This window comes from Lagenorhynchus albirostris, chromosome 1 (genome assembly GCF_949774975.1).
Source record: "Lagenorhynchus albirostris chromosome 1, mLagAlb1.1, whole genome shotgun sequence".
NCBI classification, from domain to species: Eukaryota; Metazoa; Chordata; class Mammalia; order Artiodactyla; family Delphinidae; genus Lagenorhynchus; species Lagenorhynchus albirostris.
In genome coordinates, this window is record NC_083095.1 from 10690878 (window position 1) to 10717467 (window position 26590).

The window sequence follows — 26590 nt, forward strand, 5'->3', positions numbered from 1 at the left end:
CCCAGTGCAATCTTTAAACAGGAAATCTGAGATTCATAACATCTTATAGCTTGGCTCGCCATCATTGGTCATGCGGTGGGCCCAAAATAAACTCCCTGGTTCAAAGGAGAGTGTTTCAGAACTGCCTGGCACAGCAGCCAGGAGCCCAGGGCCAGGGCAGAAGGCAAACTCAGGGAGCATGTTCTGAATTAAGACACTCTCAAGAAAATCTTTTTTATTACCCCTGAATTGTACCCTTGTTTCAGAGCCTAACAGGTAATGCATGCTTTCAACTTTCTTATACAGCAAGATTGCTTGTCGGGCTGGGGCTTACCGCTGCGGTGCCTATCTGTAACCTCTTAAAGTCAAAGTATGTTCTTGCGTCTCCCTCTTTCTCTTATTCTCTCGAGTTACAAAGCAAGCTGGTGATTTTCATTTTGGATTTGGGGGACAAGAATCGGCTGTTTGCACGTACTTGTCGGATCTTCTGGAGGTTTCTGGCTCAGAATATCACTCTGCTGTGCACTTCTAAAAATGGAAATGCAAAAGGAGTTATCAATGATGCTATTGTTGGTTCCATAGGCCTTGGTCAATGTCTATGTCGGACAAATGAATTTCAGAAATGCTTTTAGGTTGAATGAAAGATATTTTCATGCATGGGGGCGTCAATTTCATGTGCCATTTAGGGAGCATCTATGTGTGTGCAGTATTGTGAGGGGGGGCAGGTGATAGCAGCATTGGATGCCAAGGGCTGTACCTGCAATGACGTGGGGTTTAGGAGAGAGAGTAGGATCTGCAAACAAAAACTATGACACCATGTAAAGAATGAGAAGCGTTGTGTGTGTGCAAACATGAGGACATATTCAAGGAGGTGATGGCCTTTGAAAGGATGGGTGGATGTCTTCAGGCGGGTGGAGGGTGGGTGGGAGAGGGCCCTCCAGGTGGAGGGGCGGCTCGCGCAAAGGCAGACAAGCCGGGGTGGGTCTGGGCTGATGGTGGGAAGTGCAGTGTGGCTATAGCAAAGGGTCAGGAGGTGAGAAGCGGGGGTGATGCTGGGAGGGGAAGCGGGGGGTGGGGATGGGGGATGCAGGTCCCACCAGGTGAGGCAGGAAGATGGAACATTTTCTGATCATTTTTGAGCAGAGGAGGCGTGGGTGGAATCTGACTTCAGGCAGCTCCCCAGGAAGCCAGGGGGATGGCCCGGAATGAAGAGGCAGGGAGGCAGTGACCCTTAGGTAAGTGATGAAGACCTGAGTCGGGGCAGAGGCCAAGCCCCCTGCCCAGGATGGAAGAGCTTATGTGTGAGATAGGGACTGAGGGAGTTCACAGGGGCCCAGACAGATCCTGAGGGGCCAGCCCACCAGCCATAGGCCCTGATCTGTGCTGTCGGAGCCTGGGGCAGAGCGCAGTGAGGCAGCCAGGGGCAGATGCTCCAGTCACTTCTGGAACAGTTGGACGGGTCCCGACAGCTGGTGGCAGGTCTGTTTACAACACAACCTCCTCCAGGGGCTGGCAGCCGCCTTCACTGGCACCCTTCTAGTTTGCATCATCCATTCTTGCACAAACAGGCCAGCCCATGATGCCCTCTTCCTCCTCCTTGGGGTGGGGACCCAGTATGACCCACCCCTGGTGACCTTACAATTAATAAGAGTAATCAGTATCTGTGAGCGTTCACTGAGCACTTACCGTGAGCCAGGCACTGAGTCCAGGGCTTGCGGTGGTTGTTCCCAATGACTCTTCTCATGGGCATAAGTTAAAGGTGATGGTTACTCCCATTTCCCGGATGTGGAAACTGAAGTCCCGAGAGGTTAAGGGTCTCGCCTAAAGCCAGACAGCTAGGAGGAGTTGGAGCTGGAACTCAAATCCTGGCCTCTTGACCGATGGGCCTCCAGTGCCCACAGTCTAAGCCGCGGTCTCTGCAGCCTCCCAGGGGAGTGGCACTGAGGTAAACAGACACGTCCTGGCACCTTCAAAGCATCATAAGGTGCTGTATATTGTGGACAGGCTGGATCCAAGAGAGTCTTCCCAAAGGAGGCACAAACATATCTCTGGACCCACCCACTGTCCTTCCACTGCTGAGCTGTAGAGGGTCAGGCGGCCCGGAGTGGGCGGCTGTCACAGGACTTGTTTATATCTTTACTTCCCACCCTCAGCACTTTCTTCTGGACTCATTAATGCCTGGGGGTATCAATGAAGTCATTAAGAGCTTTGCGGTTGAGGGAAACGTTTCGGGGAGATGGTGGTAAGGTAAAAGTCAGGTGATTCCTAACCTGCCTGAAGTTTTTAAAGAAAAGCGCACAGAAGAGAGGGGTGGAAAAAGAGAGGAGAAGTAGAGAGAGAGAAGAAAAATATTTAAATCAAGGCAGGAGAGCAAAAAGCAAACAAAAAAAACAGAAAGGAGAACACCACTAGCTGATTTTGGTGTGATCTCGAAGAAAACAATTTCCAGTCAGTCCTGCGTGTGGTTAGGCTGGGTGAGGAGGGGGCTCTGGAAGGACACCCCTGCCCCGCCTGAGACTTCCCCCTCTGAAGCCTGGAGTTAGAGCTTCCAGAACCTTCTGCCACCCAGGGGCCAAGATGAGGGAGAGTCCCTGTGCTCCAGGTACCCAGGATAGGGCTAGGCAAGGCCCTACTTGGGCTGCAGAGGGCGGGGCAGCGGCTGTCAGAGGCTCAGCCCCACGCCGTGTGGGGCGCTGGTACAGATGGCAAAGCAAGGCATTCGCTGAGCCCTGGACGGAGGCTGGGGCAGGGGCCCGGAGTCCTGCGTCCAGACTGTATGTGCCAAGCGAGCCAGGCTGACTGCAACAGGAAAAGACAGGGAGATGGACAAGGGGGACCTTGGGAAGGTGCCTAGCTGTGCCAGGGTCAGCATAGCTAGGGCTCACCTCCAGCCACTGCAGGGCCAGGGGGTGAGAGACGTGTCCTCCACTTGGGAGGCTGAGCTGAAGGTAACCCACGAGCCCGGGGACTCAATAGCATGGGGCCCAAAGAGATAAAACTTGGCATTCACGGGCTTCCCTGGTGGCGCAGTGGTTGAGGGTCCGCCTGCCAATGCAGGGGACGTGGGTTTGTGACCCGGTCCGGGAGGATCCCACGTGCCGCGGAGCGGCTGGGCCCGTGAGCCATGGCCGCTGAGCCTGCGCATCCGGAGCCTGTGCTCCGCAGCGGGAGAGGCCACAGCAGCGAGAGGCCCGCGAACCCAAAAAAACAACAACAACAAAACCCACTTGGCGTTCACGATGCTTTTCTTAGCTGGTGCTCATGGTGCCACCTCAGACTGTGGGCCTTTGGGCCTGTGTGGAATTTATGCTTCTCCTCGGAAAATGGAATATTTTCCACCAAAAACAGGAAAGAGGTTTTTTCCTCTTGTTCTTTCTTCTTCCCTCTCTCCCTCTCACCCTCTGTTTTGGGGTAGCTTCCTCAATGTACAACAATAAGTAAATAATCTTCTAAAACTTGTCGTCAGGGTCCTAGACCACTTGTGAGTGATTCGCCCTGATTCAGGTTAGCAAGGGGCGCTCAGCCCATTTCAGATGGAGTTTTGGTCTCCCAAACATACAGTGGGCACAGAGGGTCTGGCAGTGTGGTGGCGTGGGAGCGGAAGCAGCTTTGGACAGGTTCAAATCCCTGGCCGTCACCTCCTACCTGGGTCATTTGGGCCTGTCATGCCCCGTCCCTGGGGCTCAGCTTTCCCTCCTGGGCTATGGGGTCAGCTGTGATAAGATCCCCTCAGTAACCTCCAGCAACCCTGGCCCAGCTTCAGAAACCTAAAGTCCTAACTCCCGAGAGAAGCCGCCAGGAGTGTGTAACCAGCATCAAAGTTTCTGGGATTAGCAGAGCTGGGAGGGGTTTTTGAGCTTTAGAGTCTGGACAAAAGGCTCCAATCCCATTAGCTGCCAGGCCCTGGACGCCGGCAGCCAAAGGCTTGTCAGCACTGCCTGTTACAAAGGCCCACCCTGGGGCTTTGACCTGGGCCCCTCTGGGGGCCAATGAAGGTGGCCTGGATTCCACTCTCCCTCCCCCGCAAGGCCGGTTCGCCCCTTAGCCAGAGCAGAGACTTCCAGAGTAACTAAAACCCCTGGCCACTGCCCTAAATATTCGGTGTCAGAAGGTCTGATGAAAAGAGGGGCAGGCGGGCTCTCTGCCACTTACAATCTGGGCCTCAGTCTCCTCATCTGGGCAATGGGAAGAATCCTCACCTGACTCTGGAGGTTTTGAGAAGTCAAATGGTGTAATACATGAAATTGGCCAGGAAACATTGCAGGGACCCACAGCACCAGTTTTTATTTTTATTTTCAAAATTTTATTGAAGTATAGTTGATATACCGGAGCCAGCGTTTGGGGCCCCGCAAAGGAGGCAAAAGAGGAACTCCTGGAAGCCTCAGGGGTGGCGCCGGTCTCCCCTGTTCCAAGCGGGCCTTGGATCTCGACCACCGCTCCCTCCACAGGTCCCTGGCTTGACTGGTAGGGCACACTACACTCTCGCTTTCCCCGGGAAAGGGCTATTTTTTTCAGGTGTACAGCAAAGTGATTCAGTCATATATATTCTTTTTCAGATTCTTTTCCATTATAGGTTATTACAAGTTATTGAATATGGTTCCCTGTGCTATACAGAATATCCTTGTTGTTTATCTATTTTATATATAGTAGTGTGAGCACCAGTGTTTTTTACAGTTTAGGTTTTAAAGCCATAGGACCCAGGAGGGGGAGAGAATGCTTTAATGTTTTACACTTACGAGCTCTCCAGCTGGAAGTGTTTCCTCAGATTTCCTAGGACCCCTCTAGATCCTGGGGGAACAGCAGATCAGAAAGATAAGCTTTGACGTAAACATACTGGGCATTGCAAGGAGAGGGGGTTGAGGACCCTGGGGGCCAAGGAACAGCCCAGGTCAATTCCTCACTTCCTCATACGCCCAGGCTCACCAAGCGGCAGGTATTTAGGACTGCCTTGGGCTAAGGTCATGTGATTGTGAGGCCCTGGAATGGATAGATAGATAGGTAGATAGATAGATAATTAATTTAGTTTAACCCAGGCCTTTACTCAAAACTTAAAAAAGAACTGGAGGCTGTGGATTACGTAGGATGAGGGCTAGGTGTGAAGTCAGAAGATGTAGCCTCTGGTCTCTTCCTCATCAGTTTCTTCCTGCTGAGCCTCGGTTTCCTCATCTGTAGAATGGGAACCATACCCTCATCATAAATCTATGGGATCCGTACCCTCATCACAAATCTATCACACAGCTCAAGCTAACAACATACGTAAGGGTGTAAATTAACTGCAAAGGGAGGCGTTAAGGCTGTGGTTCTCCCAGTGCTTGTTGCAGTGTCTGAACCATAGTGCTTTGCATAACAGCTGAATTGCACAGTCCACACTCACACCTAAAACACCCAGGTGGACCCTGCCTGGTATACTCATCCCACCCTTACTACATGCGGCCCTGATCCAAGAACTAAGTGCTCACCAGAAACCCACTGTTGTCATTTGTAGGTGGTCGCCTCATCCAGGACTTCAAACCCAGGATGAAGAGGAATGGGTTGGGCTGTGGGTCCTTCTGAAGTTCCTAGGACAGCGGGTCGCGCCAGCAGGAAGGGAGGCGGCAGAGGGAGGGGCCCTGGGGAGCAGTGGATTTGGACGTGGTGGGGAGAAGCCATCCTGCACCCAGGCTGGGTCTAGGGAAAGCGTGGAGCTCTCCCTCCTTCCCAAGCTCTGACCCCGTTACTGACCCCTGGACCCACCCAGCGGGTCTCTGCAGCATCCCTCGGGGCTACCCGGGACAGCCCGGGGGCCGACAGCCACAGCCCACCCTCCTGACCACCGCTGTCAGGGGAAAACAGTTTGCATGGAAACTGCCAACTGGGAACGAGTTCCAGGTGACAGCATCTCAGCAGGAATGGGTCAGAGCAGAGAACCGCAGCATCCTGGGAGCCAGGGACTAATGTTAGCGGATTTTCCTGGGCCCCATGCCGAGCGCCCTGTCCCACATTTCTATATGTTACCTCGCTTTGTCTGACAGCACCTCTGTAGGCCGGATGCTATCATTATCTCCATTTTACAGAGGGGCAAAACGAGGCAGAGGGAGTGGAGTAAGCTGCTCCCCATCACACGGCCAGCTGGTGGCAGAGCGGGCTTTGAACTCAGGCGGTCAGACACCTGTGGTCATGCCCTCTACCACGCACAGTGTCTTCTCATAATAGCTGTGCTTCCAAGGTTTGACCTAATCATTCATTCGCCTGCCCATCCAACATTTATTAAGTACCTACTGTGTACCTGGCCTTGGGTATGTCCTGGGGTTATGGCACAAATGTGATACAGGCTTGCTCTGTGGAAGTTTCCAGACTCTCTAGGGAGCCAGGCCCACAGTGGGCAGTCAGAGCACTAGAACGTCAGGGGTGCCCTTGGAGGCAGCCCTGGACGCCTCAGCCGTCAGATCAGGGAGGCTTCCTGGTGGAGGAGCTGCGTGAACTGCGTCTGGAAGGGTGACTAGCCAGGGGATGAGGCCAGGAGGGGAGGGGAGGGAAGGGAAGGCAGATGAGCAGAGGACAGGAAGCCTCTTGTCTGGGCTCTCACTCCTGACTCAAGTCCCCGGCTGAGGGGGAACTTGATGCCCTGGAGGATGACTGCCAGTCCCTTTTCTGCCCCCAACCCTTCCAGCCACACCTCGCACCCCCAGTTTCTGATAAAACATCCAGGAAGCCACTCTTCCCGCCGCAGGCCCCAAAACGGCTACAGAGACCCCACCGCAGCTCCCAGGCAGACCCTGGCTGTCAGAGAGCCTGGACTTGCGGAGAGGGGAAGGAACTGGGGGGAAGAAGGACCACTTTTCAAATGCTATTATTTAGTCCTCACTCCAGTCCTGCAAGCGTCCATGTTTCTATGCCCATTTCACAGATGTAAAAACTGAGGCCCAACGTAGAAGAGCACTGGCTGTGGATGGACCAGGCACTGTTCTGAGTGCTTTACTGTGTTAACTCAAGGAGCCCCGTCACAGCCACTGTTATCCCCATTTTATAGCTGCCCTGGGAGAGGTGGGGGCTCCCCTGGAGCCAGAATTTGGGGCCCCACAAAGGAGGCAAAAGAGGAGCCCCTGGAAGCTTCAGGGGTGGCTCCAGTCTCTCCTGTTCCAAGCGGGCCTTGGGTCAGCTACTCTCGACCACCGCTCCCTCTGCAGGCCCCTGGCTCGACTGGCAGGGCCCACTACACTCTCGCTTTCCCTGGGAAAGGGCTATTTTTTAACCCCAATCAGCCTCCCAGAGGGTCCCTTGAGACCGCTGGCCTCTCTCCAGGACTCAGGCCCAGAAGGTAGCCTAGCCCCCAGGCTGAGGCCTCAGAAATCAAGCTGGACAGCACAAAGATGATGAGAAACTGAGGGCAAGAGAGGGGCAGGGCATCACCCAGGATCTCACCTCCTCACCCCTGCCCTCACTCTGCCATGACATAGGTACTCTTTTAGGTACATTTTACAGGTGGAGAAATTGAGCTTCTAAGAGGTCACAGAGCTAACAACCAGCAAAGCTGTGATTTGAACCTGGCCAAGCTGACCCCATCTGCTGCTTCTTTTCTTTTTTTTTTTTTTTTCATTTTTTGGCCATGCAGCGTGGCCCGCGGGAACTTAGTTCCCCGACCAGGGGTCAAACCTGTGCCCCCTGCAGTAGGCACGTGGAGTCTCAACCACTGGACCACCAGAGAAGTCCCCCATAGGCTGCTTCCTAATTGCCCCCTCATGCTAAGACTGAGCAGTGCCACCTGCCAGTGTCCCTGGCAGCAGCCCTAGCCTGTAACTGCACAGGCGCAATGATGGGGAAGTAGCCTGGTGTCACACACTTCCTTACCAGCGGCCAGGCCCAGCGCGAGGCCCGTCCGTGCTTGAACCTCCTAATTCTACCACCACCTCCTTAACCACAGTACCTACCAAGGTCTCCGTTTTGAACAGGAGGATTCTAAAGATGGGGACTCACTCAAAGCCCCTCAAAGGCTAAGGATCTCAGTGGGAAAATCAAGAGATGTCCGACCCCACAGTGAGGGTAGGGAAGTTCTTCTCCCTCAAGGTCCCTTCAAGGTCAACCCCCATCTGTGGGAACCCACCATGGTCCCCACCGCGCAGGTGCCGGGTTGGGTTAGGATGGCTATATTATCCCTGCCTGCTCAGAACCCTTGTGAGTGCCACTTACTTGGATTGGTGTCCCTGGAATTCCCAGAAGGAGCATTGGATTTGAGGTAGGAAGCCTGGGCTCAAAATCCTACTTTCCAGCTGCCTGTCCTCATGCAAACCTTTCCCTTCCCCTTTCGGAACCTTAATTGCCTCGTCTATCAAATGGGAGAGAGGATGCATAAGAATGAATAAGTTAATTCAACAAAAAACGTTCTTACTTTCTAGGGCTGTTGTTGGGGCAATGCCATGGAATAAGTGACAAAAGGGAAAGTCTCTGGACGCTGTGTGATCCACGGGGGAGGGCCTGGGAGTCTGGAATTAGCTGCGGGACATGGCAGTTCCAGGGAACCATCACCTGGCTGTCCTCACCTCCCTAGGAATCTGGTCAAGGAAGGGGTGCTCGCTGGAGCCGGGTGCTGTCCGGGTACCCCTGAGCTACCCACACCAGGCTGCAGGGCCAATGCTGCCTTAGCGTGAGGGGCTGGAGGGGCCCCCTCCCAGCTGCCTGCACTCGACCAGCACATGTATATGGCCCCTTCAACATGGTGAAGTGGGTTGTCTCATTCCCATTTTTACTGATAAAGGAACGGAGACCCAGAAGGGGAAGTGACTTGACCAAGGTCACATAGCTAGTAAGTTGCAGAATTGAAACTAGACCTAGGGTTCCTGACACTCAGATCTGAGATCCTTCCATTCCTGCTTGGTTCGCTATTCCCCCATGACCGATGCTAAGCTCTATACATACGGTGGACCTATTGAAGTGACCATAAGGGACTCCCGGGGACAGAGAGTTTGGTGTTCACTAGCACGGAGCTAACCAAGCATCTCAATGAGTTGTAGAAGCTTTAGAACTGGAAGAACCCTTGGAAACCTTCTAGCCAAAATCCTCTTTTTGCAATGAGAAAACTAAGGCCCAGAGAGGGACAGGGATGTGGCTGAGGTCACACAGCACTTTAGCATCAACTTGGAGACTAAAACCCAGGTCCCTGACTCTTAGTCCTGTGCTCTTCCCCCTCGCCCCTGGTCTGGAGCAGATGCCCTCAGGCCAGGGCACCACGACGCTGGGCAGGCACTGGGCATCGGCACTTCCGGTCAGGGTAGCACCACATGAACTGAGCCTCTGCCTTGTGCCAGGTGGGGGTAGAGCCAAACTCCAGCTCTGGAAAAGCCAAGGCAGGGACCTCAGGCACAGGGAAGCAAAGAAGGGGTGGGAAGCAGGGCCTGGGTCAGCTGGGGGTGGGGACCACCTGGCTGCACAGTGCCCCTTCCAGGACGGAAGGGATGGAGGGCAGGTTCTAGTCCATCCCGCCATTTAACAGATGGAAAAACTGAGAGCCTGAGAGAGAAAGAGAGACGCTCGTGGCTGAGCTGGGACGTAAACCCCCAAGTCTCTTGATTGCCGTTCTCTTTACACAATAAACAAAATTGAGGTTGTCGGTGCTGCAAAATAATAATGATGGTAATAATAATAATAATAGTACCCCAAACATTAGGCACAAAGTGATTTTGAGGTCAGAATGTCCCTTTTCCCTCCCCTAGGGTGGAGCACAGAGCAGCTACCTGACTCTTGATGTGGAGCTGTGGTTCTCAGCACTGGCTACCTACTAAAATTATCAAGGAAGCCTTGAACATTGCAATGCTTGGCCACCAGCCCTGGAGGCTTTGAGCTCATGGTCTCGGGTGGGACTAGAGCCTTGGCGTGTTTTCAAGACTCTCGGTCAGGCCTAAGAACCATGCTTAAAGATGATTTTTGACTGCATATAACAAAAAATCCACCTAACATTGGCTTAAACCATAAGGATCTTCAGTCTTTACCTAATAAGCAGGCCAGGATGGGCAGACCCAGCACTGGTTCAGCGGCTCAACAATATAATGAAGGACTCAGAAGACCTGTCATTCACTCCGTCAAACTCACTGTTGCGACACTGTCCCTCTCATGGTTACAAGATAGCTGCCACCACTCCAAGCAGCAAGTCCTCCAACACAAAGCAGGGGTGGCGAGGAGTCATTTTCTTCACTGCTTTCTCTTTTATTAGGAAAAGGAAAGTCCTTCCTGGGAGACCCCGGCAGAATTTCCTTTATGTCTCTTTGGACAAAACCAGGCTACATGCCTACCCCTAAATTAGTCACTCGCCAAGGGGGTGAGATTGTCCCAATTGTCTTGGAACAGTCATGCTTCATCCATGGAAGAAGGCACACTGCTCCCTGAACAAAGCCAGGTTCTGCTATCAGAGAAATTGGGGGAAATGGCTGTTGGGTGGGCAATCAAGAGGGTCTGCTGTACCCTACGATAGTGGAGACATACAGCCACCCGCACAGTAAACTTGAACCAGGCATTCTCCCCTTATAAGGCATTGGCCTTGGGAAGATCACCCAGGGTCAAGTCCACACATGAATTACTGACCACAGCCCAGAGGGAGAAGTTCTAGCAGCAGAATGCTCCTTGGAAGAAACTGGGTAGGCTTCCTGGAAGAGGAGGCACTTGCTCTGGACCTTGAGGAATGAGAAGGAGTTCTTAAAATGCAGGAAGGAGGGAGATGTGTCCAGCACAGCTCAAGCAAGGGCACTGGGGTAGGAACCACGGCTGGGTTGGGGGAGAGGCATGCCCTCGCCTTACTTGGAAAGTCAGGGATGCAGAGGAAGAGGGTGAAGGGAGAATGGGAACTGGATTTTGAAGAGGTGGAAGGCCAAGGCCAGGCGTGCAGGCTTTATTCTGTTAGGCAGCGGAAGGACTTGGTGAGGTCTGGGGTGTGGGGCTGGGAGACCACCATGAAGGCCACTGCTGAGGCCAAGCAGGAGGAAATCAAGGACTGAACCAGGCAGAATTGGTGGGGAGAAGCGGGTGGAGGGGAATGACCCCAGGAAGGCTGAGGCAGGGCGCAGGACCGCCGTCCCCAGGTGCCCTTGTGTGCTGCCTTCGGAGCTGCAGCCTCGTCTAGCTGTGTTTGGAAAACCCACATTTGTGTGGTAATAACAACTCTCATTCGCTAGTGCCTTACAGAGCAGTAGGTGTTACTCTTAGGGTTGTGACAGGAAGTAGATGGAAGAGTATCTACCAAGGGTTCAGCCCATGTCAGATCCCACCCCTCGCCCCACTCCCACCCCAGATGGGTGACCCCCCCCCCCAGCTTGTGCTTTATGGCTGGTCCTCCTGCCAAGTGGTGGTTCCCAGTCACCCGTGGAGCCCTTCGAAGAAGTGGGATGCTCAGGCCACACTCCCAGGGATTCTGACTTAATGGGTCTGAGACGGGGCCCAAACACCAATCCTTTCTAGAACCAGTTTTATATTCTTTTAAGTAGATGTGTTACTGTGGTATCATGTACAGAAATGTACAGATCATACCCGAACGGCTCCAGGGATTCTTACAAAGGGAACCAACCAACCATGTAACCACTTAGATCAAGAAATACAGCGTGACTGGCCCCCCTCATGTTCCCTCCCACTTAGTAACCCCCAAAGGTAACCACTCTCCCGACTTCTGTCACCATAAGTTAGTTTTGCCTGTTCTTGAACTTTCTACAGATCGAATCATGTACGTATGTTCTTTATTATCTGACTTCTTTTGCTCACTCGGGTTTGTGAGATGCATCCTGTTATCGTGTGTAGCGGCAGTTTGACTATTTCAATGGTGCATACGCTACCCATCACCTGAATATACCACAGTGCGGCAATCCATTCAAACGCTGATAGACATTTGGGGCGTTTCCATTGGGGTTTATTTTTATTTTTATTACTTTTTTTTTGTGGTACGCGGGCCTCTCACTCTTGTGGCCTCTCCTGTTGCGGAGCACAGGCTCCGGACACGCAGGCTCAGCGGCCATGGCTCACAGGCCCAGCCGCTCCGCGGCATGTGGGATCCTCTCGGACCGGGGCATGAACCCGCGTCCCCTGCATCGGCAGGCGGACTCTCAACCACTGCGCCACCAGGGAAGCCCCATTGGGGTTTATTTTGAATAACGCTGCTATGAATTATTCTCAAAGTTGTCTTTTGGTGAACATACGTACACCTGTCTTGGGCATAGAGACTGGAGTGGGATTTGGGCGTCACATGACTTGTATATGCCCAGCATTAGCAAATGCCATCCCATTTTGACACTTCTGCCACGAGTGGGGAGCATTCCGGTTGCTCCACTTCCTCTCCACTGCTTGCCATTTCCCATCTTTTTCACTTGAGCCATTCTGGTGGGTGTATAGTGGTATTGCATTGGGGTCTTAATCTGAGGTCTTCCCAAACACTTAGGAAGTTAAGCACCCTTGCGTTTGGTGGTTGGCCCTTTAGATGTCCTCTCTGTGAAGTGCCCGGCCTAGTCTTTTGGGTGTTGGTTAACTAGAGCCACAAGAATTCTACATGACAAAGCACCCGCAGCAAGCATTTAGTCTCGTGCTCTGGCGCTGCGGGTCGATAGGCCGATCTAGGCCAGGCCAGGCTGAGTCACTCAGCTTGGGCTCCCCAGCTTCAGGCTGCAGGCCCACTGGACAGAGCTCCTCTGTGCAGGTTGGGCTGTGGCAGTCCCAGGTGGGTTCACTCTGGGGCCCAGCTAAAGGGCAATGGCTCCAAGGGGGAGTCCTGGCGATGGCAGAAGAGCGAGTGCCACTGCACACGCGCACGTCAAGTGGCTGCGTTATCATGTCCACCAGCATTCATTGGCCAGAGCAAGTTACACGGCCAAGCCCAAGCTCAGTGGGGAAGGAAGGGGCAACATTCTGCCTCCAGGGGAAAGGGGAGGGTGAATATTCGCGGAGCAAACAAATATTTGCCGAATGACAGCCCTGGTGTTTTCTGAAAAGATCTCATGTGGCTCTAATCTTCAGTCAGGGCTCGGAATCACATGCCACACTGCATGTCAGCCGGTCACAATGGAAATCAGGCTAAGCTGATTTGACTTCATTTCCTAAGAGCAGTTGACTCAACCAAAGTCCATTTCTCCTTAAGGCAATTTTTTTTAAGAAGACCGGCCCTGGAATTACACGGCAAAGGATTTTAACCATCGGTTTTAACTAGATCATGTGATTCATCTCTAATAATCTCAACACTAGCACAAGGCAGAGAAATGCGTGGATAGGGTGTTGTTGGATGATTGGAAGGAGGGAATGTGGGCACAGCTGTGTAATCTTCTTGAGGGCAGGGATTCTGTCTCTTGGGATCGTGTTGCTGTATCACCAGTGCTTAGAAGAGTGTCAGACATAGAAGAGGTACTCAGCAAATAATCCCTCAGTTAACGATGCATGCACACGTGTATAGATAGGCTGTCCGGAATGGAAAAATGAATGGTGGATGAGTGGATGGTTGGTTGAATATATAGATGTACAGATGGATGGATGGATAAAGGGATGGGTGGTGGATAGACAGATACATCTGAGGATGAATAATGGAGAGATAGGTGGATTGTTGGATGATTGGCTAGACAGATGAGTGGGTGGATGGGAGCATGGATGTTGGATAGATGATTAGATGGTTGGACAGATGGATGGCTAAGTGAACAGATGGGAGGGTGAGTGGATAAATGAGTGGGTGGGTGGACGGCTGGATGCATGGGACGATGAATAATTGGATAGATGGGTGGCTGGTTGGACAGATGGTTAGATAGGCTGGTGGAGTGATGAATAGATGAGTGGGTGGATGGATGTGTAGATGAATGGGTGGTTGGGTGGATCATAGGACAAAATGAATGGATGAAAAATGATTGTGTGATTGCCACAAGAAAGCGCAGCCTTCCCTGTGTGTAAACATAGCTACCTTGCATAACTCTTAGTGACCAGGGTGGCTTTGATCTCCTCACAGACTTTCCTGATCTGATGCTTGCTCCTCCCCACTGAGTGTCTTCTGGAGGCCAAGGTGAGAGGTAGAAGAGGATGGCCACGGAGATCAGTGCTCAGGGCAGACAGCGTGCCATTGGGCAAGAGGAGTACAACCTGTATAGAAGCCTGAGCGAGGATGAGCTGGTCCAGATGGCCATTGAGCAGAGCCTGGCTGACAAGACTCGGGGCCCAGCCACCACGGAGGCCGCCGTGTCCACACGCGTCAACCGCGAACCTGCGCATTTCTACCCGTGGACCAGGTGAGCGAGGGGAGGCCAGGTGGGGCGTCCATCAGGCACAGATCCCAAACACTGTTAATCCAAGACCAAGTTATCCTGGTCTCTAAGATGCGTTCTCACACTGTAATGACTTTCATTTGTTATCTAAACTTACTGAGCTCTGAAGGCGCCAAGTGCCACCTTGAGTGCTGTACACACTTCGCCTCATTTTATCCTCTTAAGGACCCTCTAGGAGGCTCTATGCTATATTCCCATTTTACAGATGAGGAAACTGAAGCTCAGGGCTGAGTAACTAGCCCAAGGTCACACAGCTAGCAGACAGTGGTGCAGAGATTGGAGCTATCTGATTCCAGAGCCCATGGCTCGACCTTGTACCGCTGGCTTTATGTCTGGATGCAAAGGAACTGATGTTCTGAATCTGGCCAGGGTTTCCAACCCTTTCTATGCCATCTCCCTGGAAAAACATGTCTGAGAAGCAATGACATCTGCCCAGCAAAACCATCCTGCCTCCTGTTCCGGCTCCGCATCTCAGCACGACCTCATCCTCCCATTAGCAGGACCATCTACAGCAGTTCCATGTCACACCAGTAGAAATATGACACGGGCCACAACTGCAGTTCCACAGATGCAATTTTGAATTGTGTGACCTTGGGCAAGTCATTTAACCTCTCTGAACCTCAAACAACAATGGTAATAACAGCAGCAACAATAAACAGACTTTTTCCGATGTCCAGAGCCAGTCGACACGGATGAAGGTGGGTGACGGTACATCTTGGCCCTGTGCCCTGATGAAACCTACCAGGGTGTTCCCCAAGTGACTCTGGCCCTTCCAAGGCTGGACCACTTCTGCCAGGAAGGCTGGGCAAAGGCCTGGGATGCCCATCACTCAGGAGCCCCCTCCCTAAAGGGGAAGGCAGGCAACCTCCTTGGGCAGCTGGAAGGAATATGAAGGCTCCAGGTTACTGAGCTGACCACAAGGACATCCCATCCTGAGACCCAATCTGAAAAACAGAAGCCCAGGGCCAAGGACTCATGGTGGCTGATGCTCTAGAGACCCTGGTTCCTGTTTTGGCCAGTTCAGCCTAAGTCAGACCACAGGTTCCTCTTTCTCAGAGGGATCAGAGAGAGAGAAGAGCAAGTTCCCTCCAACCCGGCCTGCAGCACAAGCCATATGTCCTGGGGCCTCTGCAGCCTTCTCCCCAGCGTGGGAACCCCCTCCAGGAGTGCTGTAGACACTTGAAAACATTAGAACTGGGCCCTGACCTCCTCCTTCCTCTAGTGGTAAGGAAGTGGCGGCCCCACGTGGGGTGTAAACATCTATCCTGAGAAAGAAAGCTCTCACGCAGCAGGGAAAGGACTTATCCAAGGCCATGCGGCCCTCACCCAAGATCCAGGCACAGTCAGGCAGGGCAGGGTTCAGCCTGCATCTCCTCACTCTTGATGTGACCTGAAACCTCCTAGGCTCTGTTCTGCCCTTTCATCTCCGAAAGGAGGCTGGGTTGGGCCCTGCTAGGGAAGCAAATCCCTTTCACGGGATTGTTAATCACATTCTCTTCCTCCACATGCCCAGCCCACAGGCGTTCACTTGATCCCGACAAAAGCCACGCAAGGTGGACGTTTCTGTGCCCATTTTACATATGACAAAACACGCGCCCGGCAGGGCCAGGAACTGAACCAAGGTCTGTCCCACCCTGAAGTTCAGACACTTGACCAGCTCTGTTGATTCTGCAAAAGCCTCTCTCTATTTCCTGTCCCTCCTCCACCTTGAAGAGACTTCTCCCCACAGAGATTCAGGGTCCCCCAAACAAGAGACACACGGATTTGTGCTCACACTCAGACATGGTGTCACAGTAAGTATGGGGCCCAATAGGGTCCTTGTCCACTTTTATCCCCAAATATCATAGTGTTCATCTAAGTAGACCCCTGGCAGGTTTAGAAAGCGGACATCACATATGTCCCCAGAGGCTCCACTTGGCCCAGCTCCGCCTCAGTTTTGACTAGCCTCCCAGGTTAGGCAAGTTGCTCTCTTACTTTCCTGACTGTTTCTTTCACTGCCCTGACTACAACAGTCTCTATGTGTTTCTTTCTGCCATTAACCTGTGAACTCCTTGAAGGCAGGGGCCTCAGCCGTCTTCCTTCTGGTGAGGCCTCGTGTCTAGCACATAGGGCCTGACCCGTGGCAACACCTCATAGCTCTTGGTGAACGGATGAAAGGGTGAATGAGTGAGGAGGTGGCAGACTAGAGCGGAAACAGGAGTGGGTTGGGAGGTTCGGCTCCTTCTTCTGTCACCTACTGGCTGTGTGTCCTTAGGCAAGTTACTTGACTTTTCTGAGCCCCAGCAACCTTATGCCTAAAATGGCAATAACAAAAACTTGCCCAGGCCTACTGTGCAGTATTCTTATGAAAAGCTAATCAGATGAGGTGGATACTGTCCCACATCCTGCAGCCTGAACAACTTCGCTCCACTTCCTCCCTGAGGACCCTGAGTGCCCATCTCAAGGCTGCCTCTGTATCATGGACAAGCTTTTGTGTCACCCTAGGAAGGCATTGCCCGGCCTCCTGAGAGTGTCCCCAGGGACACTGTGTGACCTCCTTGGGGACAGGGAAGAGATGTTACTCACTTTTGTATCCTCAGTACCTGGCAAAGAGCCTGGATCATTGTAGATGCCCAATGAATGTTTTTAGGCAAATCAATGCATTTTTAAAAAATATTTATTTATTTGGCTGTGCCGGGTCTTAGTTGCGGCATGCGGGATCTAGTTCCCTGACCAGGGATCGAACCCGGGCCCCCTGCGTTGGGAGCGTGGCGTCTTAACTGCTGGACCACCAGGGAAGTCCCTGCATTTTGAATCCAATAAAATTCTCTAGAAATATAATTTATTGTCATCAGCTTGTGACCAAAATGGCAAACGTGGACGTAAAGGTCAAGCAGGTCTTTGGGATCCTAGAAATGAAAGTCAGCTCAGCACCCCAGAGAAAATATAATATTCCCTTTCAAAGTCATCTTCCAATTTGTTCCTCTCCCACCACGAGGTAAGGGATGAAGTCTGAACGTGTATGAGGATCATTTTCCAAGCCTTGGCCCGCTGAGGGCCCCCTGAAAGGCAGACCAACGTCCCATCCAGTGGAGAAGTAGGGTTCATGCACTCATGGAACAGGGAGCCCAAGGGTACGAAAATAGCAGTCCGAGTGGCTCCAGGAAGCTCAGTCTTCCAGTCTTTAAACTTCTGCATTTTATTTAAGGTTAAATTTCTAAGAAGAAGGAAGAAAGCATGAAGCAGGAACTTGCTCGAGCTGACGTGTGCACAGCTGCAAACAATTCAAATAAGCCACCTACACTTACTGTACACTTACGATGTGCCAGGTGACTTCCCTGCACCTGGATGTGCATCAGGCCTGGTTCCTGTTCTCCCTAAGCTTTCAGTCTAATGAGGGCAAAGGCCCAGATGTACATAATCATCCAACAGGATGGATGCAGCCAAGAGTCTTGCTTCGGTGTCAGAGGGACACAGGAAGGGTTGATCTACTTCTTAGTCAAGGAGGTGGGCTTTGCAGGATTAATAGGAGTTTGCCAAACAGGCTAGAGGAAGCAAACCTCTTTGAGCCTCAGTTTCCTCATCTGCAAAAGGGAGCCAATTTCATATCCTTCACAAAGTGGACTAGAGGATGAAATGAGATGACTTGTGCCATGTGCCTATCATAAGACTTGGTACAAAGCAAGCTCTCAATGAATCTTAGCCATGGATGGGAAGGCAGAAGTTGCTGCAGCTTGGAATCCATGTTCTCTACATGTGAGTCCTCTCTGGCCAGCCCAGAAAGGATGCATTGGCCAGTGGGTGCGGGGGAAACAGAACTCTCATGGGGGGAATGGGCATGGAGGGGGCAATCCCGTGTGAGCTCTTCCTCTCTCCAGCCAACAGGGCAGGGGGCTGGTTCTCCAGGAATTTGAGGTCTTGGCGTACAACCACACAGCACCAAGATTACCATACGGGACACTATCCCTACGAAGGCTATTGTTTGCTTGTTTTGTTGCATTCATTTAAATTTATCAAGCGCCCGTTGTGCCAGGCCCTGTACTCACGACACCTGTGTTTGTGTGAGGACCAGATGGGAGGACAGGTATGGGATGCTGCTCGGTGGCAGGCATGGGAAGACTCTTGTATTTGTCAGCTCCCTGTGCTATTAAGACGCCTGCTTGCCACCCGCATTCAGCCAGGTCCAGGCCAATGTAACACCCTTCCTGGGGCTGGCCTGGGCTTCTCATTAACTCAGACAGGGCCCACTGAGAAGTCAGGGGGCCTTGTCATCACAGCCCTGGTCCCGACTCTCACCGAGCCTGACCTGTGTCTGAAGCCGGGACCAGCTGGACTCCAGGACAGGGCTGTTGGGAGCTGGTGATGGTGACATGCTACCGACCCCGACCTGCCTGCCCACACAAAGGACGTGGGGCCCTACCTGGGCCCCTTCCAGGACATGACCTTTGCCCACATCCTGCCATGTTCCTCTCACTTCTGATGACTCAGCCCTAGTGGTTTTCTCTACTGGGAATTTCCCTGCTCTGGACCCGAGGTGAAATGGGGCCTGTCGCCTTGATCAGAAAGAGCACGGAACCCGGTCAGCGGCCTGGCTCCCCTTCCGGCTCTGAGCACTCATGCTGCCTGCCCCTAAAGCCTAGTTAACACGCTCAGTTTCAGAGCGCCCAGAGCGGGTCCTCCTGCCTCTCTCCCAGCCCCTCCCTTGCGGCTCTGTGGTGGTGTGTGTCCTCACCACCACCCCCGCCCGACCCCGTGAGCCTCTGAACACCTGAGGATCAACAAAAAGAAATATGCCATCGATCTGCACCCCCAGGCCCTAGCACAGGCTGTGCAAGCATAGAAAGGAGGCGAAGCCATGCCCCATCGTGAGGGAATGTCACCGTCGCCATCTCGCTGCCATCCCCACCAGCCTCACCGTTCCGTTGTTGCTGTTATTATTATACCGTCAGAGATATGTCCTAATTTTAGGGTGGTGGGTAGGTTTTCATCAATGAGTTTTACCTGGCTAAAAGCATTCTAACAACAAAAAGTGATGGGAGGCCACACATGGATCAATGATGAGAGTGACCAGGTCCCCAGGGCCATGTAGAGATAGAAGCCCAGGGCTTTGTCATGACCACAGGGCTGGGGACTGCTCAGGTGGGCCTGGCCTCAGGCTGCTTCCATCTTGCCCAGCATCCTCCGCTTTTCAGGGCCGGGAGCAAGTGCAGTTAATGACACTGAAACAGCAGCTCTCAGGGCTGGGGAAAAGGGGCCCTGGCAGGGCCAGTCTCTGCACCCCTGTCCCCAGGATGTGGTGTGAGATCTGTACGGCATCCTGAGTTTCCATGTGAGCTCATTGCAGTGAAGGCTCCACGGCAACAACAGCAGAGAGGAAACCCCTGGTCAGGTCCTGCCTCCTCATTTTGCAAAGGAGGAAACTGAGGCACAGAGAGGGGTGGGGGCTTGTTCCCAGTTTCAGGGCCTGTCAGCGTGGCGGCCTGAGAGCCAAAGAAGGGACAAAGGGGCGGGAGACACCAAGCCTCCGGAGGAGGGAGCATGTGTCAGAGCTCCGCGGCAGACAGGAGTCGACTCTGCAGCTGCGTGTGACCCTGGGGCCGTTTCCTGCCTCTAGGAGATTCAGTCTCTGAGTCTAGGAAAGGCAGTGGCATTGGCACCCGCTCTAGCATTCATGGCATCACACTCGGCCTCGCTGCTCAGGAGCAGGTGGGGGAGAAGGAAGGTGGGAGGTGATGACCGTGGTGCAGCAGGTGAAGGGGGCTGGCATCCTTCCCGTCTCTCTCTGCTCCCTCCCTTTCCCTGTGCCCCGGCCTGGCTGAGGGTGTCCACAAAATCTGCCGGGCCTCAGGGTCACAGTTCCAGCACCTCCGTGGCCCACGGGATGCTGGTCACCTGTAGCAACACCCTTCCCAATCCCGCAGGGGACTCCGCAGAGGGGCGCAGGAGACCAGGCCGGGTCCGCTGGGGTGTCTGTTGCACCAGGGTCCCCAACCCGCTGGAAGATGGGCCAGCATGCCCTGTTCCCATTCCAGCTCCAACCAATCCAGATCTGTGCAGTGGCCACCTCCCCTCCTTTCACCCCTCCTGTCCTCACAACAGCCCAGTGGGGTGGGAAAAACTGAGACTCAGAGAGACGAAATAATGATGCAATGAATGGTGGACACGTGTGGAGCCCTGTGCCTGGCCCTCTGGTAAGCACTTTACACCATTCACGCATTCAGGCCTCACCAGACTAAGTCCCAGAGAAGATGCACCTGTTCGAGGTCACACAGCCAGGGAGTGCCAGAGCCTGGATTTGAACCCGTGTCGCTCTGACTCCAAGCCCTGACTCCGATGAACTTCTTCGCGCATCCTTTTGCTCTACCCTTTGTACTGCTTGTTCCCGACCCTGGGACGGCAGGACCCTCTAAGGAGGAGCCAGTGAGGTGAGGGTGGGAGCACAGACCTGGCTTGGCGCCCCAGCTGTGCTCTCCTAGCCCCCCCACCCCGGTGGATCTCTTGTCCATCCCTGTGGGGACCCAGCCTGGCCCGCCCTGGGGCCGAGCCCCTTTCATCCTGGGACCTGCTGCTGACTGCTCCTCACATCCTCCTGGGTGAAGAATGTCACCTTGCTTCATATCTGCCTCCTGCGTGGCTGGCTGGGGAGGGGGACCTTCGGGGGTGGGGTGAGGTTAACCTCATTGTTGTCTTATATGGTCATTTAAATCTCCCAGGGCTTCCTCCAAGGGCCAAAAATAATCTGGAGAACAGCAGCTGTGTCCAGCGCACAGGGAGGACCCGGCCATCTGCTTTGGTTCAGAGCCCTGTGTCTGTCTGTCAGTCTCTCCCCCTCGCTCTCCCTCCATCCTCGTTCCTGCCTCCGGCCATGACCCGCTTCTCATATGCAGAGTATTTTTCCCTCTTTCACTCCTGCCCTGCACCCTCCAGGTCCGCTGTGTCTCCTGAGAGCGCCACGACCGCAGCCCCCAAGGGCCTGTTCCAGGAGGTTATGCAGAAATACAACCGCAGCAAGTCCTTCCAGCTGGCGTAAGTGTCCCCCCCCCCGCGGCCCCCAGACCATCCAAGCTCATTCTCCTCTAAACTGGGGTTGGGGTGCAGGGATGGGAAGCAGTCCCACAGCCCCCAGGAAGAGGGGTACTCTGGAGGGACTCCAAGGAACAACCCTCCCAGGTGTGTCCCCCTGAGACCCAGCAGCTCCTGCCGAGCTGGGCTTGGTGGTCGCAGGCTCCATCCTCTAGGAACTGCCAGCCAGGCTGAGCTTGTGATTAACCCCTCAGTTCCCCCAGAATGGGCCCTGAGTGCTGGAGTAGCCCCGTAGGGCTCTGAACCTGGGGACCCAGGGAGAGGGGGACTGGGGAGACGGCTCTAGTACTCCAGGGGCTCAGAGCTGAGGCCGATGAGTCAGCCCCCCATTCTGCCTCGCTTTCCCACATGCCATCACCGTGGGTCTATCTGAGCACACCCACGATGCCCACACCCACAAGTTTTGGTTTGCTTTGTTGCCTTTATTTATTAAGTGCCAGGTGCTAAAACCAAATAATCGGAGCTGCAGGAAAGGCTCTGTTTGCCTGGCACCAGAGTGCTGGGCTAGGTGAGTCCTTAGAAAATAGCTCTGTGCTGTTTCCTTCTCTGCTCGACCCCAGAAGCAGCTAAAAACAAAAAAGCGGTCCCATCGCTGGAGCCCCTATTTCTTTGATCGGTTACATTGTGGGGAGGAGACAGTTGGCCTATGTTTTGTTTCTTCTTCCCAGCCCTTTTCAAGCCCTGCCACCCCTCTCTTCCTTGGCGCTGCAGGTAGGATTTTGACAGTCTGGAAAAGTGAAACCAGGTTCTGGTCTCAGCGCTGTTGCCACTTCCTGTGAGACTGCCTGTGAGTCGCTGACCCTCACTTAGTCTCCGTTCTCCGTAGAGAAGGTTGGAGAGGACAGAGTGGCCTCCAGGGTCCTGTCCAGCTCCTCGGTCTCTGATGGTCTGATACCCGCAGCAGTTCCCCCCAGCCCTGGGGCGGGCACTTTGGCTGAGCTCGTACAGAAGCTGGCGGTGTGTGTGTCTGAGCGATCCAGGGTCCTTGCACCACAGCTGGACGAGGCCCAAGCTGAGCGGTGCGTCCTAAGAATGTTCTCATGACACCGCACACCCGCCAAAGCCACAAGAACAGCCAGCCCTCCTCCCTTCCACTTCAGACGGGTCCCACAGGAGACCTTCCGGGAGAGACAGGACACCTACCCCACTGGGACTTTTCCTGACACCAACCGGGGCTGCTCTGGGCCGCTCGTAAGCGGAACTCATCAAGGTGGCAGTGATGGCGTTGATGGGGACTTCAGGGCTTATCTGGTCAGTTACCCATCGTCCTTGCTGGGTCTGTCCTTAACCGGCATCTGTGCTCTGAAGCTATTAATAACCAGAGAGGCTGAGAGTCAGGAGGAAGTGCTGCTCATGCTGGAGGGGGGAGCAGCTGGGAGGGTAAAGGGGCTGGCCCTGGAGACACTCTGGGCCTATCGTGGCCACTGACAGGGATGACGGCCTTGGGACAAGGCCTGCCTCCGGTCTCACCTCCTCCATCAGGGAAATGGGACCACTTACGCAGCTCTTTCCCCAAGAGTGGACCCACAGCAGTCTGTTGTCCTCACTGACTCTCCAAGGATGGGGGAAGCCAGCTCAGTGAATGAATGAATGAACGAATGAATGAACGAATGAATGAACGAACGAACAAACGAAGTGGCTTGGATGAGCCAAGCTAAGAAGTTATCTTTCATATTAGCCCTGAAATCTTTTTGATACTCAGAAGTTTTAAATTGTGAAGGTGTCAAACGTATTAATCCTTCAGGTACTTAAATCTTTCAGCAGCTGAAAGTTCTAGAGGTGAGGAGAAGGGTCTGGAGAAAGGAAAGGGGTTGGGAAGACCCCAGAGAGGTGCTCACTGTACAGACTCCCCCTCTGAAGGGTCTGCACCTTTGTCTCAGTGCAAACAGGCCCCGAAGGTGGAGGTGCTTGGTAAACTCTGGAGTGCTATGCTCAGGGAAGGAGTTTAATTACCACTAAAACCTCCAGTGGGGTCAGTTATCCATCCCTTTGGGGGGCCGACACTGGAAGCCCTAATCCTCCTGGTAGAAATGGTCTTGGTATAGCAGATGCAGCCACTGAAAGCTGCAGGGACAGAGGGGTCCCGTGATTCTCTTTTGGCCACCAAGGAGCTCTGTTTAAAAGGGATCCTTGGTTTCCATCTGTGGAAGTGAATGAGCCGGCCATGTTTCTAGTGGAGTTTCCCAATGTGGTACCCAACTTGGAGATAAAGGCATGGGAATACTCCAGGCCCAGGGATGCTCACAGGGGGACGGAACACTGGCAAAGCCCGATCCAGAGCCCTCACCTTTATCTTCTTAGGCCAGTGCGTCCTCCAAACGCTCAGAGGAAGCCATTGCAAAGACTGTGTTGAAAGAGATACAAATACAATCCCCAAAGACACAAGCAAAACTCTAACAGGGAAGAGGCTGTCTTTTTGGAAATAGAAGGAATGAAGGAGTGAAATAATTGTCAGGGTTCTTAAATTCTGAATCCTTCCTCTCTCCCTCCCTTCCTTTCATATTTTCTCTCTCTCTCTCTCTCTCTTTCAAGCCGCAAGTATTTATTAAGTACTTATTATGGACCAGCCACTGAGCTGTGCCGTGGGAACCAAATCATAAGGGATAAAAGAAAGACACGGGCCCTGTGGTCTTGGAGCTCAGAGTCCAGTGGAGGAGACAGACAGTGGGCAAACAATCAAAGACATGTAAAAGCCAGTGGTTAGCTGAGGGCTTAGGACCGGAGGCAGGGAGAGGCTGACCCGGTCACGGGTCACGGCTGAGGAAGCCGTGACGGGGCTGAGAGTCAGAGAGGCCAAGGTCAGGGCCGAGGTCAGGGCAGAGTTTCCAGGGCACGCCCATGTGGGTTAGGAAAAATTATTCTCCTTATTGAGAGGACACGGCTACAGGGGCTGAGCACCTGTCCCAGAGCAGCAGGGCCAAGCAGGACTGTGCGATCCCACAGCCAGCCCCACTCCTGGTCACCAGCAGGCCCTGCTTTCCTTCTGGGAGAAAGGCCACCTGGCCCTGCCTCTGCCTGCCCCAGTCCGGAGGAATGACCTGCCCCTTGCTCTCACAGGCCCGTGGACCCTGTGCTAAAGGCCATCAAGGAAGGCGATGAAGAGGCCTTGAAGGCGATGATCAAGGCGGGGAAGAACCTCGCAGAGCCCAACAAGGAGGGCTGGCTGCCGCTGCACGAGGCGGCCTACTACGGCCAGCTGAGCTGCCTGAAGGCGCTGCACCAAGGTGAGGCGCTGGGCTCTGTGCGCAGCCACAGGTGGGGACGGACGCACGGGCAAGGGCACTCTCCTTGCGGAGCTTTGCCTCACCACCACCATGGTGAAAGGGGCGAGGCAAAGTTACCACCCCGCTCGCAGAGTTAAAGTCATCACGTTGGAAGCAAGGAAGTGCTTGGGGAAGCAAGCCATCCCGCCAGCGCTGCCCCGCCCATCCCGCCACCTCTCCAGGCCTCCCAGGACAGGAGGGCCTAATTCCTAGAAAAGGAATGAGGGAAGGCTGACTTGTGGGAGAGCCACTGCCAGTTTGTTCGAGAATGTTCCAGGGGCTGATTTGGTGTGGAAAATACCGCAGCTGTGCCTGGGCCCTGCCAAGGCCGTCTCCAGCAGCTGTGACACTCTGGGCAAATCATGCCTCCTCTCTGAGCCTCGGCTCTCCCCCAGGCCAGATGTGGATGGGTAACACCTGCAGGCAGGAGTTACCTCTGCTCTCAAGAAGCATGGACCCCAGGCAGCCCACCACACTCCAGGGCAGGAGCGACCACATGAGACGGACTTCTGGCAGTGGCTGGTGGGAGTGTAAGGGAAGGACAGGGTCATTCGGAGAAGGAGGGGGTTCAACCAGGGGAGGCTTCCCAGAGGAGGTGGCATCTGAGCTGGATTAATATGACCGGGAATGAAACAGCCCTGTGAAAGTGACTGAATCCAAGGCCAGGGCAGTGTGGCAGTGTGGATGGTAAATTCAGGTGGAGGCCACTCACATCTGTCCCTGGAACTGGGAGGAAATTGGGACCACCCCTGTGTTGGAGGGGGAGGTGGGTGTCTTCCTCCTTTTGAATTTCTTGGTCTATCCTCCCCAGCATACCCGGCAGTCATTGACCAGCGCACCCTGCAGGAGGAAACGGCCCTTTACCTGGCGACATGCAGGGGACACCTGGACTGCCTCCAATCCCTGCTCCAGGCTGGGGCTGAGCCCGACATCTCCAACAAGGCCCGAGAGACACCACTCTACAAAGGTGAGCCCACTGGGGTGGGCTTCCCCGAGGGAGGGTCCAGAAACTAGGTGGGCAATGGGGAGGATTGCTTGCAAATTGTACAACTCCCCAAGGGGGTCTACTTTGATGATGCAGCCTCGCTTAGATGTATAACTTCCATAGTTGAACCATTCATTCATGTACATATTCAGTCAACATTTCCCAAGTCCTCCCATGGGCCAGGCATGCTGAGAGCCCTGAGATGAAAAGATACGGTCCGTGTCCGTGTGCTCTCCCCATCTGGTGGGCGTCGATTCGCAGATGATGTAATAGTCAGCCACTGGCATTGAAGAGCTTGGCACAAGGCACCTGGGAACATTGGGGAGGGGCCCTGATGTGGAAGAGGGCATCTGCAGGAGGGGGTCCCAGAGCTGAGCCTGAATGGGAGGGATTTACCAGCTGGACAAGCAAGGGGAACAGCATAGGCAAAAGCAAAGAGGCGTGAGAGGGAATTTGTACCTCCAGGATGTTCGAGAAAAGGAAACACTCCTGGCTTACCCAATACATCATCCAAGGACATTCACTGGCTGCCCTGGCAGTACCCAGGGTCAAAATCCGAATACTCATGACAGTTGGTATTTATTGAGTGCTTACTAACTACCAGGCTCTGTTCTTTTTTCTAACCCTCATATCCATCCACGTACGAGGTAGGCGATGCTAGTATCCCATTTTACAGATGAAGCCGTAAGGCACAGAGAACTGACATGAGGCAGTCAGGATCACACAGCCAGCAAGGGCAGATCTGGGATCTAAACTCCGCGAGATGGATGCCAGCACCACACTCTGAACTACTCCACGATCAAGTGTTTAGTTCATGCCTATATGCTTAAGCAATCAGCTTTGGGGCTTGCAAAAATGATAGGACCTTTACACGTTGAAAAACTACAGAAATCTCCAACTTTCCCTGTGTCTGGTATCCAGCACCTGGAACATTCCATAGGCAGCAGGAGCCAGGTCCACTGCAGATCTGTGGTGGAAGTGTCTTGCCTAGAACTCATGTCCCCTGGGCACTGGAGCCATCATCTGGAGCCTCAGCTGACCCAGAGAGAGCGCCCAAT

The 26590-nt window shown here is 53.7% G+C and overlaps 1 protein-coding gene across 1 annotated transcript in view; it reads left to right on the forward strand.

Moving 5' to 3' along the window:
- ASB2 (ankyrin repeat and SOCS box containing 2) overlaps window positions 1-26590 on the forward strand; it is a 43345-nt gene continuing 16755 nt past the window's right edge. The window contains exons 1-5 of the mRNA XM_060166217.1: window positions 1-255; window positions 13910-14186; window positions 21129-21227; window positions 24342-24508; window positions 25359-25514. Coding sequence (XP_060022200.1) covers window positions 13981-14186; window positions 21129-21227; window positions 24342-24508; window positions 25359-25514 — 628 coding nt within the window. The 5' untranslated portion in view covers window positions 1-255; window positions 13910-13980. The remainder of the gene's footprint in view (window positions 256-13909; window positions 14187-21128; window positions 21228-24341; window positions 24509-25358; window positions 25515-26590) is intronic.